Here is a 19,837-nt window from a genome sequence, read left to right on the forward strand (position 1 = left end):
AGAAATTTAAAAAAAGGTAATAAAGTTGTGTAGTTTGTCAAACCTTAGGTTTGAAAATGACAATGGATTCAATAATGGATATAATCCACACTATGTTATAACCCATTTGACAAAATGGTTTTGACCCATGAATAGTTAGAATGAATGAGATGAGATATTAGAAATTAGATGAGATGTAGGCTTGACACCTAAGCTTCAACATTTTCTTTTATTAGTATTGTAAGATAAGATGTAAGATTGTAAGATGTAAGATAAGATGTTCACATGATTGTGGGTAACAATGTAAAAATAAGAGATTTTTATGTTTCTATAGTTACGTGATTATACAATTACGATATTTTATTCTCCCATGGATTTGATTGAGTCGAGCAACAAATTGTTCACAGGCTTCGAGCTCTTACACCTATATCGGGTTTTATGCAATCACAATTTCTATTTAACTCATTAAGAGAAGATTAATTGCACCAGGATTGAAACAAAAAGTATCTTCTACCGGACAAGCCATCAATAATAGTCGCCCGTGATTCTGGCTCTATAATGACAATCATCTATACACATCAAAATTAAGCATAAATTATAACCTTTTTTTGGTTATTTCCTTTCAAGTATTGTGACCTTTTTTCTTCTCATTTTGAAACTCAACAATATCTCTTTGGTCTTAAAGGGTCAGGATGCTAATATTCTTCCATTTAATGGTCTACTAAATATTCCTTATAATATTAATATTAAATAAATAATAAACAAATTCTATCCAATTATGATAAACACAAAAAAAGAAAAAAAAAATTGTAAACCACAAACTTCAGCAACTTTAATTTATGCATAGACCAAATCACAATCACCAAACAGGTTACAAAGACCTAAAGTTCATCATCATCATCCATTACAAAACAAAAATTCAAACAAGTTGCTGAAACATCATCATAAACATATCTAAGCAGTTGCAGCAGCTGCGGAATGCTTGACGATGCAGGCATGGAGATCATCTTTCTTAGCACCCACAACCTTGTCAATCACTTCACCATTCTTGAAGAACAAGAAAGTCGGCATTGCTTCAATCGAATACTCCTGAGCAACACTCTGTAGACAAACAAACAAACACCAATCGGTTCATCATTCCCAAGTTCAAAAGATCCAAATTTAAAACATTACCACCATTAAGATTTTAAGGGTGCAAACAGCTAGGCCGTTAGTTACTCATGATTGGCTCGTTAAACCCAAATAATCAAGCTAAGCTTAATCAAGCTCAAGCCTAAAAAGCGCGAGCTTCACTTGTCAAGCTCAAGTCGGCTCCTGAGGTTATTATTTATATAGTTGTTATTTAATATGTTTTAAATATTTAATGTTTCAAATATATAATTTATAAGAATAATTATTATATATAAAACTATGAAAAACAAGTAAATAATAGTATATGTTATGTTATATCTAAAAGATATAATTAAAACATATAAAAAAATAAGTATAAATATAACTAAAATAATAATATTAATAAATAATAAATGAGCCGTGTCTGTGTGGAACTCAAGCAAAAAAGCTATTAACGAGCCGAGCTTGGGTTTTAACCATAGAGTTCAAAACGAGCCAAACTCGAGCCTAGACAACTCTGGCTCGACTCGGCTCATTTACACCCGTAAACGACATAAACATCAATGAATTTCAGACATTTACCTCCACTTCATCAATGTCCACTTTGAGAAAGGCAACATGCGGCATCTTCTTGGCGAAATCAGCAAGGATCGGTGCAATCACACGGCACGGACCGCACCACGACGCCGTGAAATCCACCACCACCTGTCAATCAATGCATTCAAAATCAATCACATAACATAAAAAACCCTAATTGGTCCATCAAATAGCAAATTTGACAAAAACCCGAAAAGGGTATGTCATAATTCAATCGATAGGATAAATCAATTATACGAAAATAAATCCAAATAAATAATAATAATATAATTTTAGGGATGTAGTTATACCAATTTCTGAGTACTCTTGTGCTTCTCAAGCTGCTCTTTCCACTGATCAGGGTTGTGGACTCCAAACACAATTCCTTCATCGGCCATTTTCCCCAAATTGATCTTCCAAAAAAACCCTAATTTCAATTTCAAGCTCACAAATGTGATTTGTGTTGTGTATGAAGATGGTGAAGCACACAGGCCCTCAATTTATAGGGCCACGCTCATTCATCGGTGAATATGTTTACGTAAATGCCCTTTAATTTGTAGATTATTACGGAAATGCCATTTAAATGTGAAACGCGTAATTTGTAAACGTCTATTCTAGAATATCTTTTTATTTAATATTCGGGTGCTTGTGTTTTCTTTTTCTAATCTTTTTTGGGTTTTAAATTGTTGGAGTCACCTTTATGTTGGTGTTATTTTTGTTACTAATCAAGTTAGGAAAAGATGGTTTTTGTTAGTTTAAGCTGGTCATAATGTTTAATTTTGATCTTGATTAGTCAATATTTTAAAGTTAACAAAGCTTTTATTTGATATAGCTGACGATATATGTTTGTAACCGAACTAATCTTAAAATGATTATGGTTAGTGGTAACCTTTGTGTTGAGCGTATAGTCGAAGGAAAATATGATTGGAATGATGGGCAATGCGGTTGCGTCATTGAAGGAAGGAGACAGGAGTGATAATTTTCACAATGACTTTTCAGTGTGGTTATAACTAACCCTTTATTTGGACTTGGGGCCAACACCGATCTTGATGAAATGGACGATTTAGTCGAACCAACGTTGTTCTCAATGCTAAATTGTTTTTTGTTCAGACGAGCGTTGTTTGGAAAATTAAGTGGTATAGAGATATGCAAAATTGACAAATTAAGTATTCATCAATGGTTTATCGTCTAAAAAACTGAGATTTGATACCCTAATCGACAATTGATATGAAAAGTTATTGGAAGTCCTTATTAATCTACCTAATTAGGGGATTGATAAATGTGAAAAACAATGTAAACATAGAAATATCCCTAACCTAATTAGGTAATGATTTACGAAGGAGCAAATCACTCATAAGTTCACCCCACAATTATAAGAAGAGAAAATATCAAGGAATGTATCATATTTTAAGTTATTTGGATCAAACTTTATGTTGATTAATATATCGTATTAATTTTTTTTATTATATTTAGTTTAGAGTAAATTATTGTTTTCATCCCCATGGGTCGCAGGCAGTGACGAAGCTTGAGAAAAATTATCGTGGGGGGAAGGGGGGTGTGGTTATGGATCCAAAAATTTTTGGGTTAGCGGTTCGGTTTGAGTCGGGTCAAAGTCAAATAATATAAAAATTTTCGACTCAGTGGTTCGGGTCGAGTCATGATATACCTATTACCTAATAAAAAAGCAACAGCACGATTCGGTTAAATTACAATATAATTAAGTAATTCTGAGTTCATACAAGCAGGCTCTGAGTTCATACAAATCGAGTTCTAAGCTCAAAAAAGCAACAGTACTATTAGTGGCGCAGGTTAGTTGATTCGAACCTAATTTCGTAATTGTAACCCAATTCGACTCTGAGTTCATACAAAATCGACCATATTTTAACCCAATTTAACTCTAATTTCAACCCAAATTAAGTATTACCGGTTACGAAGGTCGGGCTCTGGTATTCTGGTCGGTGTTGGTGGCGAGAAGAGGTGGTACTTCGGCTGGGGGCTGGGCGCTGGCGGCTGTGGACAATGGCTGCAGGCTGCAGCTATTGCCGTTTCACCTTTTGACGGACGTTTGGAATGCCGCTGGAGTTTGGAGACCTGTGCGTAGGCGCGAAGGCATAACCCTAATTCAAACCGTCATTTGTTATTTGATATATTTTATTGATTTAACAACTTTAACATATTTACAATACAAACCCTTAAAGTTTGGGATTTCTTTTAAAAAAAGTAAATTATAATAATAAACAGACTTTATATAAAATAAAATCAAATGTCGGGTTTTTATAAAATAAAATCAGTGAGAACCGGGATTATTCCTGACCTCTGTTATAAATTTTTCTGGATCCGCCACTGCACGTGAAAAGAAAATTGACCGATAATTTCGTCAAAACCCTAGGTGACGGAAACAGTATTTGATTTTATATCTAGTTAAATTTTCTATGTTGAACGAAAATTATGAATAAAAGTTAAAATCGTATATGGTTTTGACTTTGATACGTGTGAACACATTTTAGCATCCAACCGACTAAGGTTACACGTTTGGTTCTAGAGAATCAAGAACAAATCCATAAAGACGTACAAGTTCAAACTAGTCGAGACAGATAAAATTTGGTTTTTTTAATTACGAAAACCGGTTTTTTTAATAACCGGTTCGTTAACCGGTTTTGGCTCTAAAACGTGTAACCGAAATACGAACCGGCGGTTTGTAAACCGGTCAAACCGGTTTTTAAAAAACCGGTTTTCGTAAAAACCGGTTTCTGGTTTAAACCGGCAAACCGGTTCCTGGACCGGTTTTTTTGACCATCTCTAGTTGATACTGTCAAACTGTTCCTGCCAAATTCGCATCAGCTCGCGATCGCAACCTAAGGTTTTTTTATCCACGAGTTTTTTTTTTGTCCATCAATTCTAGAGGAATTCGCGTCAGGTCACGGTCACAACGCGCATATGTTTTTGGTTTTCGCCACGGTCTTTTTTATGTCGTAAAATACGGGATTTTTTTACCGTTGATACTGTCAAATTGTTCCTGCCAAATTCGCGTCAGCTAGCGATCGCAACCTAAGGTTTTTTACCCATGAGTTTTTTTTGTCCATCAATTCTAGACGAATTAGCGTCAGGTCACGGCCACAACGCGCATATGTTTTTAGTTTTCGCCACAGTCTTTTTTATGCCCCAAAAATACGAGATTTTTTTACCGTTGATACAGTCAAATTATTCCTACCAAATTCGCGTTAGCTCGCGATTGCAGCCTAAGGTTTTTTTACCCAACAAGTTTTTTTTGTCCATCAATTCTAGACGAATTCGCGTCAGGTCACGGCCACAACGTGCATATGTTTTTGGTTTTCGCCACGATCTTTTTTATGTAAACGTTGTCTCACGTGGTTTGTCGGCCTTTTTATTTGTTTTTTGATTTTAAATTCGTGTCGATTCGCTGCCGTAAAATACGGGATTTTTTACCGTTGATACTGTCAAATTGTTCCTGCCAATTTCGCGTCAGCTCGCGATCGCAACTTAAGGTTTTTTACCCACGAGTTTTTTTTGTCCATCAATTCTAGAGGAATTCGCGTCAGGTCACGGCCACAACGCGCATATGTTTTTGATTTTCACCACGGTCTTTTTTATGTCGTAAAATACGGGATTTTTTTTGTGACATCTGCCCCGATCCGACCCGACCCAGGTACCCGTTTCTCTGACCCGATCTCTTTCTTTTATGATTTAATATTTATTTATACTTATATTTTACTTTTAATAATAATAATAATAATATATTTTCCTTCCCGCCTCTTTCTCTCTCTTTCTTTCCGCCGTCCCGTCCCTCTTCCTTCTCTCTTTCCGCCTTCTTTTCCCTCTTGTCGCCGTCCCGCCCTTACGCCTTGTTTCCCTCTTTTTCTTCTAACTCTTTGCTTGTCCTTTGTTCCTTCCCGCCTAAGGTTGTCTGCGCAGCTCCACGCGCCAGACTCCCTTACAAGGAATCCTGCGTGAAGACCACCTGTTACAGCGATACGCGAGACGAACTCTTCTCGCAGCGCGCTAAGAAATGTGATTCTTCCCACGGCGCGCTTAGAAATGTAGTTCTTTCCGCGACGCGTTAAGGTTGGTTCTGTCTGCCTTCGCGCTCGCGCTCTCTTGACCTTCTGTGTCAGCCTTCTCGCGCTAAACCCTTTGAGTTTTCTTCTGTTTAATCTAGCCATTTGCTTTTGTGTTGTCTTATCTTTTGAGCTGTTGACCTAATCTGCTTTATGTCTGAAAAGTTACTTTCAGCGCAGCATGCGCACCAACCCCATTGGTTGGCAGATAAAGTGACTGACATAATCTTTTGAGTATCTGCTTTTGCCATGCTTGACCAGCAACTTTATCTGTCCTCTCCCATGCCTTTTTCTGAATCCTGTCAGCCTTTCTCTTTTTCCCTGCTACCATATCTTTTGATATCTTTACTTTTCAGAACTTTTTACTGTTGATATCTTTTCTTTTACTTTTGGAGATCTTTTCTAGGGTTTGTGTCCCCTAGGGTTTGCCTATATATAGTACTATTTTCTTAACACTTCACACACTACACTTATTATCTCTTCCTCCCTTTTTGCTCTCTGCCGTTGTTCTTCAGCCGCCTCCCTCCTCTCTTGCCTCCGTTTTCTCCTCTCCTCTGCCCTGTTTTCCGGTAATATATTATATATAATAGTTTACTTATTAATTATGCTAACTTATAATCAAGACTTAAAACAAATCATTAAAACAATAATCTTATTTATAGGTTAACTTGTGCTTGTTTAAAGTTGGTTCTTGCTTTATCTTACACCGCATCGTTTATCAAGTGAGTAATCTCGTACCTAATCCCTTTTTGCTTTTAATGTTTTGGGATGTTCATGTGTTCATACAAACTTAGAGTCTTAAACTTGTTTATGAGCTTTAGTCGCGCAGTATCCCATGTGTTGAGGACGTTTACTTGGCTGTTTATTTGTATGTGTGTATCATTAACCGCTTTGTTCGGCCTATTCCGCAGTTTTCATGGATCCATTAGATGAACACGGGAGACCTATCGTTTACGGTTTTCTTTGTTTACACTTGCACAGATGTTTTCTCGTTTTTGTGCTCAATTGGGAGCACGGATTGAACTATGAACTATGAGCTATGATCTATCTAGGCTTGATCACAATCTGATTGCACCCTTGTTAAACACCAGACATACACGTGTTGCGCGCAGATTTATTGTTATCTATGTATTGTATTAAACTTGATTTCTCACCAACACGCAAGTGTTTGACGTTTATTTTAACACATGTTCAGGTTTGCAGTAGCCGTTTTGGAGCTTGTGGACACATAGGACGTTTTTACTTTTGGACCTAGATTAAAATGTATCAAGACAAGTTATTGCTGTTCGAATATTTTGATTTATAATATATTGATTTATGTTGATTTATATTATGTGTTTGCTTTGCGCGTGCGCGAATGAATGTATTTATTAAATATTGACACCCAATAGTGTCACGAGTAATGAAACAATATGTGGCGCCCCGATGTATAATCCGCCTTTGGTCGGGGTGTTACATTTTTTACCGTTGATACTGTCAAATTGTTCCTGCCAAATTCGCGTTAGCTAGCGATCGCAACCTAAGGTTTTTTACCCACGAGTTTTTTTTTGTCCATCAATTCTAGACGAATTCGCGTCAGGTCACGGCCATAACGCGTATATGTTTTTGGTTTTCGCCACAATCTTTTTTATGCGTAAAATACGGGATTTTTTTACCGTTGATACCGTCAAATCGTTCCTGCCAAATTCGCGTCAGCTCGCGATCGCAGCCTAAGGTTTTTTTACCCACGAGTTTTTTTTTGTCCAACAATTCTAGACTAATTCGTGTCAGGTCACGACCACAACGTGCATATGTTTTTGGTTTTCGCCACGGTCTTTTTTATGTAAATATGCTAATTTGATGTATTTTGAGTGTTGATGAATTAACTTATTGCTTTAATTTCGGTGTCATAACCTGATACCATCCGAACTCGTGTCGGTTCACCACCACAACACATGGTTCTCTGCGTACGATTTAGTGCCGACAACTTCAATTCTGACTGAATTTGCGTTAGTTCGCAAACACAACGTGCATGTTTTTTTATCACTTTTTTTGTCCCTCGATTCCAGAATCAACGAATTTGTATCAGTTCGCAACTACAACGCTCGTGTTTTTTTGTTCGCCACATTTTTAATATATTTAAAATATGTTAAATTGTTGTATTTTGATGTGGACGTATTTATGTTTTGCTTTATTTTTGGGCTTTGTAACTAGATACCAACCAAAGTGTTAACGGTTCATAACCGCAACGCATGTTTTGTTTTGTTATGTTAATTTGTTGGTTTTTTGCGTTAACAAAGTTAAATTTTTAATTTTTTTTTGGGTGGGGCGGGGGGTTATTACTGGTTTCGTAACCCGACAACGATCGAATTCACCTCGACTCATAGACACATTGCACGATTTGATAAGTTTTACGAGTACGACTGTCAATACATCAACCCGGCGCAACGCGCCGGGAATCTTCCTAGTTTTTATAACAATTAACATCCTTTTTTTTTCCTTTTCATTTTGTCTAACATTATGTTATTCCGCCGCCTAAAAAACTATTTCTAAAACGTAACTTTAAGGGCGGTAGGGGGAACTCAGGTTCCCTTTCCGGGTAGACTTTTACGAGGAGGTACATCACCGTCAGATATGCAGGTACCCACCGAAACATGGTTAATCAGATTATAATAGCTGAGGATAGGGGGGGGTAGGCTGTACACCGCCACCCGACCGCCCGTTGACGGATGCTTATCACAGGTTCCTTTGATTTGCCATGTGTCAACGAGCGATTATATCTTCGCTGGGTACAGGTGGCGAGTGCCCCTATTTATACTTCAATTAATTATAGTTTAATTTAATATAACAAAAATTACTTACCAACTATTGTTAAACTGGTATACTTTAATCATTTGAAAGTATTGAATCATGATTAAAATCTTCCTTTGTACTATGCGTATAAGTTATAGCTAGGTGTTTCCCATGCGTGTTGCGCAGGGAACTCGCAAAGGTAGATCCAAAACTCCACCAATTCTTAAAGAACAATGGCACAACAAAAGTACTTTTGCGTCTTCGGTCTATGTATCAACAACAGTATACAATTTGCTAGCTAAGTTGTTACCATACACTAATTACAACCTGCAGTAACACTCTGCAATGCAATCAAGGAAATGAATCCTGCAGTATGGCCCATTAAGTTGGAAAAAATGAACCATATCCCCCCAAATTTCACCCCCGCAAATCTACATCAATATATTTTAAATCTTTTAGTTTCCTCCTTTTCATTTAAAAGAAGATAACGGACATATATATAACTATAATTTAATACCAGCAAGAATCTTTGTGCATTTGGGTAAACTAATGATGATTCTTTACTTAAAACGATAGAGTTACGTAACCAAGGTAAGAAGCAAATTACCAAATTAGCGTAACCAAGGTAAGAAGCAAATTACCAAATTAGCATTATCTTAAAGCCACTCATAGCCAATACTAAATACATTAAAGACATCAATTAATTAAGAATAATATACTTGCTAAGTACCTAAATTACAGTGACCTTTTGCAACAACCAATCATCGCTATCCAAAATCTCTGCTACAGCAACTATATAACATCATGTGCATATAACCGAACGATAAACAAAACCGAGAAATCTGATTTTAAATTAGACAATTTTGAACCCTAATTTGGCTTCCTCTTTTAAGTCTTTACATGTGTCGAAACCCATGGCTGGTTGCGCAAATGGCGTGTGCAGAAGGCCCACAAAAATTAGCACATCAATCGTCGGAGGACATGAACTCTAATCGATGAAATTGCAAAACCAAATCAAAAGGCTGAATCGCCGGAAGAGATGAACTCCCATCTTAATTCATCTGATGATTCTTTTATTTCTCACCTCTTTTTACTTCTATAGATTATCGGTGCCCACGCACACGTTATTCTCTGAAGCACGTAGAAAGCAAAAAAAAAAAAAAAACCTTTGAAATTACAATCTTGCCAACTGCTGTGAAATTACCAACACGTCCCTGGTACAGTAGAATGCTAATGTGCTACAGCACCACCGCCCCTTTGCTTTAATATATAGCTAGGTGTCCCCATGGCGCGTTGCGCTGCTTTGTACTCTAGTCAACCAGTTTTAGTTATGCATAATTTATTTTGAATTCGAGGGATCTATATTAGCATGATTAAACAGCTTACCCTTATACTTCATGCGCATCAACCCGCTTTAGTTTATCAAACTCTTGGCTTGTTTTCCCTTCATGGTAAATGCTGATTATAAAATCAAAGTATCCTAAATCTACATCTAAAATCAGGGTGTACCTCAACTTACGCATGTCATAAAGTTCCGTATAATTACATAAAGTAATAAGTATGCTCGTTTTCACATGAAACTTACAGTCGGACAACATATTTTGTTTTCCCTTCAGCATCTTCTCCCAAAGGAGCTCTACAAACCAAGAATAAACCACATGATGTTTATTTTCAAAACCATATAGTAAATTTTAAGTTGCTAATGCTATAAATTTGATTTCACAAAGGTGTTAACAAACTTGCCTTGTAATGAGGCATGACGCAACACGGAGTCCCAATAATTTGATTTCTAGAACATATAATTTGATTACAGTGACTCTTACTTCAACCCTTCATAAAATTCTAACACCACAAAATTTAATAACACTTTCGTAATGCACATATACAAAGAAAAAGGATTTTGATTTCATTATATGAAAGCCGAAAGCCAGGGCTGGTACTCACTTCCACTTGAAAGGTATTCTCCACAAACACTCCATAGATCTAATTACAAATCTATGGTTGGATTGGTCAATGATTATAATCTGGCAATTTACAAGTGGGATCTTACAATTTCTTCAGCTTTTACAGGTATTCCTTCTGCAATGAAGATATTGAGCTATCTGATTTATTGCACGGATCAGCCGCCTATATCAAGTATCATCGTCGAAGCTACGTTCAGTCTCGGATCGTTTCAAGTGCAGATTGATCCTATCCATGAACACTATTAAATGATATATAAAAATGTTCATACAAAAAAAAACCTAGATTAGAAGTCTATCATTAAGATTTAAGGGGGCTTCACATCATCTGTTTGAAGAACATTTAACCAAAGATTAACACACTTTTAGGCTTTATCATAAAGCATATCTCAGTTTTACTAATATTCGCTAGTTCAAACAGAAGTCAGTAATATCTAAGCTCGGAATCAATTTTTACTCAAAGAACAACAAAATAATATTAATAAAGGCTTACAGCTACTCGTCATAATTGATTACCGAGACAACAGATCCCGTCGCTTATTCTTATCCAAGGGTAACGTTGGCGGCAAGGTGTGACATCTTTGACCTCTTCCGTGGAAAGCTTAATTCCGGTTTCGTCTTAAAACCCTATTATTTCTACGCACACCGATTACTTTAATAAGAAAATTAGGGGTGTCAATGCATGAAGCACTTACTTGGAGATTGTTGGTTGTCTGAACATGAATCAGAACCACGTGAGTTCATCTTCTACCTCATGGTCCTTCTTCGACGGCCACGGAGGTGATGTCGTCTGACCGGAATTTCATTGTGAACCTTCATCCAGGTTTTGGCGTGGTGTTCAGAGTTGGAGCCGAGCTATGCTTTGAAAACAACCAAAATGTATTTTATTCAAATATGAAGGGAAATAGGGACTAGCATTTGTTATTTGATACCGGTACTGCAATTCGTATCGATTTGGTACCGTCGGTATCGAATCGGTACCAAAGTTTTGAGTTTCGAGATCGGTACGGTACCGGCATTTCCCGAATTTTTACCTTCAATACCGGTAGATACCGTACCGGTATCAAACCGAATATTTCGGTACCGGTATCAGTACCAAGATTCGGCGATTTTCGGGGTTGGTATTTTCGTACCGGTACAGTACCGAACTCATCCCTAGACCAAAGATTCGCAACTTAAAACTCCACTGTAGCAGTTAGTTTTTCTTTAATATATAGTATATAATAATTATCTGATCTAAATATATAACAACTTCAATGTGTATTTAAGTTGTCTCTTGACTAATTAACTTAGTGCAAAGTTGTACACAATTGTAGTGTCTTCCAAAAGAAATTAAGAGTTGTACACAATAGTATCATGTTATAGTGCGAAGCCTGGGCTTAGTCACAGGGGTGACTGAAATCACGGACTTAAAAATTTCCGGTTGGCGATTCGGTTCGTGTCAGTGATTCGATTCGGGTCGGGTCAGATGTTCTTTGCTTTCAAAACCGCTAGGTCGGTTCATTAAAATTACATGATCGAGCTCGTCGTAAAGGAATGCGTTATTGACATCCATTTGTGTCAACGCCACCGTTTACTTACCACAACAGCTAATAATGCTCGAACAATTGTTAGCTTGGTCGCGGGGCTTAACGTATCTTCAAAGTTAACACCATATGTTTTGGTCAAAAAATACACAAGGATAATCTAGTAACCAAACTTTGAATGTAAGGTAGGATGTTTGAGTATGTAATCAAAATAATAAGTGAATGGTACGAGCGACACAACGATTTAGCAAGGAAAAACCGTTGATCCTTAGAGGATCTCCATCAAAAAACCTCGGGAGGATCTTGGGACCGTTACTGATTGTATATATTTGTCTTAATGATGTTATAACAGCCTCCAACGTCTCTAATCTTCAATGTTTGACCAAGTCTTTAGCTGAGCATTAATTACCAGTCGTTGCCTGCAAGACCAATCCAAAGGTGAAAGGATAATGACGATTATTAATGATACTGTCTTCTGTCTGTGATCCTGATGCACTGTGAGGATTCTGCTTGTAAGGATCCTTGAAATTTCTACACACAACACCATATTCCTGTGAAAAACCACGAGCTACAAGTCTTGCTTTGAATCGCTCCACAAACCCATCTGGTTTCTGTTTCAATTTATGAACCCATTTACAACTCATCGGTTTAACAACACCGGGCTTTGGAACTAATTCCCATGTTTCATTTTAGTTTAGAGGATCTATCTCTTCCTCCATTGCTTGCCACCATTCTTTTTTTACCCGAGCTCCTTCAAACGAACTTGGTTCTGCCCAAACATCCTCAACAATGGCTACATTAGCAAATTTAGCATTAGGTTTACGTACCCATTGTGATCGCTTTATAGTCGGTTCTGATTGCTCATTCACTTCACCTTCTGCATTAGTTTGAACTTAACAATTTTGACTCAAATCCTTCTCTTCATCTTGTATTTAATCATCATCAGTGAAGTCAAAACTATCTTGGAGTTTTTGAGATCTTCCTTGAGTTGATCACTATCTGACATCACTTTCTTTTCAGGCGACCACCACGAAGACTGCTCATCAAAGATTACAATTCTTGAAACATAAATCTTGCCACAACAACGCTAACCTTTCCTTTGTGAATCATACCCTACAAACACAAATTGAAAAGCCTTCTTGTCCATCTTATGAAGAAGGTAATTCGGTATAAACGAATAACAAATACAACTGAAAACACGAAAATAACTCACGTTCCGTTTAGAACCTGCTAGTTTTTCATAGGGAGAAACATAATTTGAGCGTTTGAGATGGTAGTCTATTAATTATATACCCAACTGTATTCGTCGCCTCCGCTAGAAATCAGCCTGACATATTTTTATAAGCTTTTCGACACCTCTCCAACATGCATGTTCTTACGTTCTAAAATGCCATTTTGCTATGGCGTATTAGGGCACGTTAATGGCCTCTTAATTAGCTTATTTCACAAGTAATTTGCTGAAATCACTTGCCAAATATTCACCCATGTTGTTTGATCGCAAGCAATAAACTTTGCAACCGTCATCACTTCAGCATCAATTTTGAATTCTTTGAACCTAGAGAACACCTCTGATTTGTCACACCCCAACCTAAGGCGAAAATGTCGAGGCGTGATCCGATTGCTCACAGCTCGAAGATATTATCATAATATAAATGTGACAATATCTAATTAATTATTTTATTTCAATTATACATACAATATCTAAATACAATAAACAACTTAAATATACAATTATAAGCTCAAAATAAAGGTTAACTTGATTATATCCTAAGGTCTTGTCTACATGTCCAAACTTCAATCTTCAATACAAGCAACCTGCATATGCGTATAAAATGGAGTTTTGTCAACATAAAGTTGAGTGAGAATATCACCAGTTTTGACACAACAATTTAAATAAGCATGACGTGATAAGTGCGGTAAATATAATCAAACCATAAACAAGTATGTATACCGTTGCCAAGCGAATCGAGCGTTGGTCACCAGCATGAACACCCACTATATGATTGATTGAATAGTAATCTCAATATACGATTGATTGAATGGTAACACAAGTAAGCAAGTAGCACGTATGTTTGATTAAATCACTCACAATAACACGTATGCATTTGTTTGAATATATATATATATATATAGTATCAAATACGAATACGTACGCATATGTCCCCAAAACGTTTAGAAAAGTTGTAAAATAGGGGAATGATAAACTCACCTTAAGCGATTACTAAATGCGATTAAACGAGCTAACGAATAAGCGAGTTGTCCAACTACATGCAAACGATATATATAATTCATAATTTGAGATTTTAGGATATGATAATATAAATAAAAACGAACTCGTGGCCGCTAGAATCAATCCAAACGGAAGATTTACTCGTTTAAGTAACTAAATACGATATTAATGACCAAATCAATGAAATAAGTTGTAGATTTCGTGCATGATGAGTAATTTATGAATACGGACTTGTATTTTAGTTATAATTCTTTTCTTGGACCTTAATTTACTCGATTTATGCCAAATATAAGCGATTTGGATGCTAAAAACAAATTAGGAAATAAAATAAGCTATTTAATGAGAAAATCTAGTACAATAACTAACAAAATTTGGCTTGGACACCAAAAAAACGAAATTGACCAGCTATAACATTTCTTGAAGTTTAAGTTTCGTTAATTTAATCGAAAATAGGTTTCTAAGGATTATTTGGCATGATTGAAAGTTATGGAATTATAAAATAAGTTAAACCAAGTTAAATACAAGTTTTAATCAGTTCAAAAAATCCAAATTACATTCTCGAATTAGTTTAAATAAATATGAAAAATCCGAGATGCTACATGATTTCTCTTTCATAAAATAATACAGCCAACAAATCTTGTATAATCACCAATAAAGATAACCATAAACTTCACACCTTGCATTGGTAGATGTAGACTGAGAGAACATCTGAATGAACGAGCTCGAGCGATTCGATTGCCCGGTGATCAGATTTCTTGAATGGTTGTTATTTGGCCTTGCCAAATTGGCACCCTAAACATACAATAATATTTTTCACGTTTTATTTGCGCAACCCAACAACTAGCTCTTTATTTTCCATGAGACCCAATTTGCCAAGACCTACATGGCCCAAACTTGGTGCCACATATCCGCCTTTTGCTTCCCCTTTGTATTCTCTACGTAAACAGATTATGCATTAAGAACATACATAGTCTCTGTCTTACGTCCTTGTAGAATCGGTACCAATGGTGTCTCAAATTCTTTAAATACCTTCACATCCTTAGGCCCAAATAAGACATAGTACCCATCATCAGTCAGTTGTGGTACAAATATCAAATTTTTCTTTACCCCCGGCAAATGGTAAACTTCTTTTTAGAGCCAACTCTCTTTTGTTGCTTCCCGTAAAAAACGCATCATCCCTGGTATGGGCAATGGGGTGTTTAGAATTGTCAGCAATCACCACTACCCTGTTGCCACCACACATGGACAAATGTTGCATCTGTTCCTTGTCTTTGGAAAGATGATTTAAGGCACCCGAGTCGACAATCCATTCATATAAACGGTTCTCGGAAGTTGATGTGAACGCTACAACATCTTCTGTTTGAGCTACATAGGCTTCCATATCCCGGCCATCTTCATTTTCAACAGTGGCTGCATTCCCTTCGTCATTTTGCTCTACCCGGCAACTCCTTGCAAAATGACCCTTTTGCCCACATTTGATAACATTTAAACTAAGACTTCTTTATGTTATATTGTTGTTTACGATCGGCTTCTCCTCTATCCTAACCAACTGTCTTCTTCTCACCATGATTATGATACTTATTCTTGTAACCATACCGGTTTGCACCTCTTTGATTGTTGCCTGACTTGGATTTGCTTTTGCCTCTTTCAACATACAGAGATTCATCTTCTGTATTTGTTGTTGATGTAGAGCTAATCAAAAGACCACTCAATTGCTTGGCTAGGGCTTCTTGGCTTTCCAAGAGATTCTCTAATTCACCCGATGACGGTTGGGTTGGCTTGCCTTGTACCGCGACTACGAAGTTCCTGTATTCAACCCTCAACCCATGAATAATGATGTGTTTCATTCGAGCATCATCAATCAAAGATTGCTGGTCAAGTTTAGCTATCTCCCTACTAAGAGTCTTGACCCGGTGAAAATATTGTGCAATCGATAGGTCTTTTTTTGAAATTGACAGCAATTCGTTCTCTAACAATTGGAGATGAGCATCAATTTCTTGGACAGAACTTCTGCTAGCGTCTCCCATGCAACTTTCGGGCTCATAGCGTTCTTGATATGATCAAAGATTTTTTCCTCTACCATTGTCTTGAGAAAAAATATAGCTTTGCCAGCTTTGACTCGCCATTTTATAGCTCCATCTGTCGTTTCACAAGGGGGGGGGGGGGGTTGAGCAGATCACTTCCTTGTACCACTTCCCAAAGATCGTAGCCAAGGTCTTGTAATTCTGGTTATTTAGTTTCTTCATGCCACCAATTAGTTGCAGGTCTGACATTTTGAATGGAGACTCTAATACCACTTGATAACCAAAGTGGATTGAATTAAAGAGTTGGTTTTGAGGTAACTTCCATAATAGGGAAGGAGTGAACTCGAGAGAAGAGAAAGTTATATGCTTAACACACGCGGTAGCAAACACACAAATTATGAAGAAGATGAATTGAGAACTAATTTATTTTGTTGTTGTTTATTCAATGTAAACAGAATGCATAAACTGAACGATTTAAAAGGAAAAAAGCTAAAGATCAGGACCCACCAGCATTCTAATTCTTGGTTAATAGGTAAACTATGACCAACTGCCTCCAATATACTTAGAGAATAAAAACAATTACAATAAAACCAAAATAGTGATAATAATAAAAATAAAGAAATCACATGCAGATAACTCAAAATTAGAGATTGCAACTTTAACAGTTTATATATGATGGAAACTTCACAAAAAAATCAACCAATCGACTGATCTTGCTGGATTTGATCACACCATGATCGTATTACAAGATTCCACCACTTGTTTAATCACCACCTAAAGTGATTATTTGTCTTCTGCTTCAACAAGACTGATTTCTTACTCACCAATTGCTATCCCACCAGTCTCCTCTTCTCGATTCACTCAATAAAAACTCTTTACCACAGTTAATTTATTAACTTATGTTGAAATCGCTACTTGAATTCTTTTTTTTCCTCTTTATAAGCTGCTTGTCACGGAGTTATATTCTCAGACTCTATGTGACGCCCAAAGTCAGCCAATCGGTTCGCTTCTGATTAGGGTCTGTTGGTTTCTTCATGCCTTGGACTCATCAGGCGAGCGGAAACAATTTGTTACCAGTAGTGTATTCATCATGTAAGCATGACTAAGCGTGTACACCCCCTTTCCCACTGAGGTTGTACCCGGTGAAGTCCGAGACAAGTGTGACATTTGAGCCAAAACCAGGTACACCTCAGTACATATTTACCGGTTTAACAAATAAACGCTTATTACGTAACGATCGAACAATTAATCGAACGGGTCTGGTTATGACCCAGATATCCGGGGGGGGCATCTATAAGTGATATACGTTTAATATAAGCCAATATATTAATATTATGGACTTAGTTCGATAGCAAATCAGTTAAACGAAAACATGCTCGTTTAACTACCTGCTATAGATTTAAACGCGAAAGATAGTTACAAACCAAGCATTGTATCACCCTTTAAGCCAAAAAAGACTTACCAAACACTTATTTGACATGTTTTAAGTGATCCGTGAAAATACTTTTGATTTTTACAAACGTATAGTATGTTTTTATAAATTTACACAAAAATAGCCGAAAGTCACTCATTTTCGCACTGTTTGAGGAACCCGATATATTTTTCGCGCCAAAAACAGAACCCGAAATAAATTTGGATTGGCTTTTCACGTACGGGCTTGTAAAATTAGTTGTTTGGGCCAAAATGGGCCCAAATGTATTCCGTACGTAAAAGGGGTAAACCCCCCCCCCCCCCCACTTGGTTTTCCTTTTTTTTATACATACTTTGAAAGATATTTCACATCCAAAAAAATTCCAGAAACTGAGTTGTTGCATCTGCTTTCAAACCAAGATCATAAACTCTAAGGTATTTGCATCACTTTTGGTCATTTTTAACTTGTTTAATCAAGTTTAATACCATATAAACATAGCATGATTACCAAAAATCATTCCTAACCATGTAAAAATCCTAAAAATGGTCCATATGCATGTTTTGATCATAGACATGGTTAGGAACCTGGTTTGATAGTTTTTTTTTGCCATAAACACGGATTAGAGGGTTTAAACAGCGTTTTTACGGTTCAAAAGTTCGGTTTAATACCCTAACCGAAACCCTAGGTTAAGGGGTTGTTTTGTTGATGAAACTTTCTTGGTTTGTGATATAGGACTTGTATCTAGCCTTTATAGATGCACAAGAGCTTGAAAACTTGATTAGAAAGGCCAAAACGAACCAAAACCGCTAAGGTAATGCCGAATCACTCGTTTACGGACTGTTTAGGTTAAGGTTGTTATGTGCATATTTTTAGGTCTTGAAATTTTTCAGGGACATCAGGGACCATATCATTGAGTCCCTGTTAAAATTTAGTAATTTTTCGACCATCCGAGAATATTTGGCACATTTATTACCGAATTGGGACGTTTATTTGGGAAAAATAGTTAACATGCTTGAAAAATTATTAAATTTTGTGGGGAACTCAGATTTGTAATATTTTGATCACATATGAAATTTGGAATCATTTGGAAAAGTTTACATGTGTTTTGCGCATATACGTTCATATGAGTTTTTATAGCCGAATCTGGCCCGAAAAGAATATTGAACAAGGTTGTTACATTCTGGAACTGATACAGATGATTTTGGGATATAATTTGAGAATCCATGAATTTTTTTTGAATTTTTGAAAATCATTCAGGATAAATGGACGATTTTCAAGCTAAATATAGCAGGTAAAATGAATTTTTATAAATTAATAAACCAGTAAATAATTCCAGAAATATTTTTATAAAAATCTACATATTTTTAAGTGGATAAATTTTCATAATTTAATGATTAACTGTTAATTAATTATGCTAATTTGAAAATTAAACAAATTCAATTTTAATAAAAACCGGCAAGTTCGTGAATAACGAACCTGCGGGAATATCAAAACACCAAGAGTGTTCAAAATTCATAATTTTGGATTAATTAAGTAAAAGCGAACTTTTTTATGAAAAACCCGGACACTTTGGATAAATTGTGCTCGTTTTCCTTCAAAACAAGCTGAATAAACGGTAACGAGCCCCGTAGCGAATCCGGAACCCCAATGTGTGATATTTCTTTATAACTTAATCATTTTATCGATCAACACATTTACCCAAGCTTACTTCCCCGTAACTGTTTTCTAAACGCATAAGCGAACAACTTGGCCCAGTTGAGAAAACGGGAAAACTGAGCCAAGTTCGGTTTTTAATATTAGACATTGAACAACATCACAACCTAAACCTATTGACACTTTCTGGGCGTTCCAGCTATACCCAGATTAGATATACAGCCCAGTTTAGTATTGAGATTATAATAATATTAATTTATTAATATTATTATAATATTGATTATTGGAACTAGTGATAGCGAATCAAGCAAACCATGAGCTGATTCAGTACTGATTATCTACTAAACAGTGAGTTTCATGACCCCACTCTTTAAACAGTTTTACGAACTTTTGGGGTGGAAAGCATGTTTGATTACGTATACATATTTGAAACTTGTAATGATGTGAATTATCTAAGTGCTAACACACGAAAGTCCCCATGATCACAGTGATTAACTTCGAGCCGGTGGCTTGTGAATA

General features: G+C 36.4%; 2 protein-coding genes across 2 annotated transcripts; both read right to left on the reverse strand.

Moving 5' to 3' along the window:
• Positions 1 to 786: 786 nt before the first annotated feature.
• LOC143634090 (thioredoxin H-type 1-like) lies at positions 787 to 2,182 on the reverse strand. Its single transcript, XM_077102260.1, has 3 exons — positions 1,977 to 2,182; positions 1,672 to 1,794; positions 787 to 1,080 (listed from the first exon to the last, which is right to left on the reverse strand). Exons 1-3 carry the CDS (start codon positions 2,061 to 2,063, stop codon positions 934 to 936), a joined length of 357 nt encoding a protein of 118 aa, XP_076958375.1. The 5' UTR covers positions 2,064 to 2,182; the 3' UTR covers positions 787 to 933.
• A 13,117-nt stretch (positions 2,183 to 15,299) lies between these two features.
• LOC143634067 (uncharacterized) lies at positions 15,300 to 16,257 on the reverse strand. The gene is made up of 2 exons (XM_077102247.1): positions 15,781 to 16,257; positions 15,300 to 15,692 (listed from the first exon to the last, which is right to left on the reverse strand). The coding sequence occupies exons 1-2, from the start codon at positions 16,255 to 16,257 to the stop codon at positions 15,300 to 15,302; spliced, it is 870 nt and encodes a 289-aa protein (XP_076958362.1).
• Positions 16,258 to 19,837: the final 3,580 nt, after the last annotated feature.

This window comes from Bidens hawaiensis, unplaced genomic scaffold, assembly GCF_021521415.1.
Source record: "Bidens hawaiensis isolate Kalapana, Puna unplaced genomic scaffold, B.hawaiensis_p1.1 tig00006990_1, whole genome shotgun sequence".
In the NCBI taxonomy this organism is placed as follows: domain Eukaryota; kingdom Viridiplantae; phylum Streptophyta; class Magnoliopsida; order Asterales; family Asteraceae; genus Bidens; species Bidens hawaiensis.

What these genes read in the sequence shown, in the direction of transcription:
- LOC143634090 (XM_077102260.1), bottom strand. Translation starts at nt 2,063, where the DNA reads ATGGCCGATGAAGGAATTGTGTTTGGAGTCCACAACCCTGATCAGTGG. An exon ending in ACAAGAGTACTCAGAAATTG is followed by an intron (nt 1,795 to 1,976) that starts GTATAACTACAT and finishes ATTGATTGACAG; the next exon opens with GTGGTGGTGGATTTCACGGC. An exon ending in TGGACATTGATGAAGTGGAG is followed by an intron (nt 1,081 to 1,671) that starts GTAAATGTCTGA and finishes GTTTGTCTACAG; the next exon opens with AGTGTTGCTCAGGAGTATTC.
- LOC143634067 (XM_077102247.1), bottom strand. Translation starts at nt 16,257, where the DNA reads ATGGGAGACGCTAGCAGAAGTTCTGTCCAAGAAATTGATGCTCATCTC. An exon ending in ATCATGGTGAGAAGAAGACA is followed by an intron (nt 15,693 to 15,780) that starts GTTGGTTAGGAT and finishes TGTGGGCAAAAG; the next exon opens with GGTCATTTTGCAAGGAGTTG.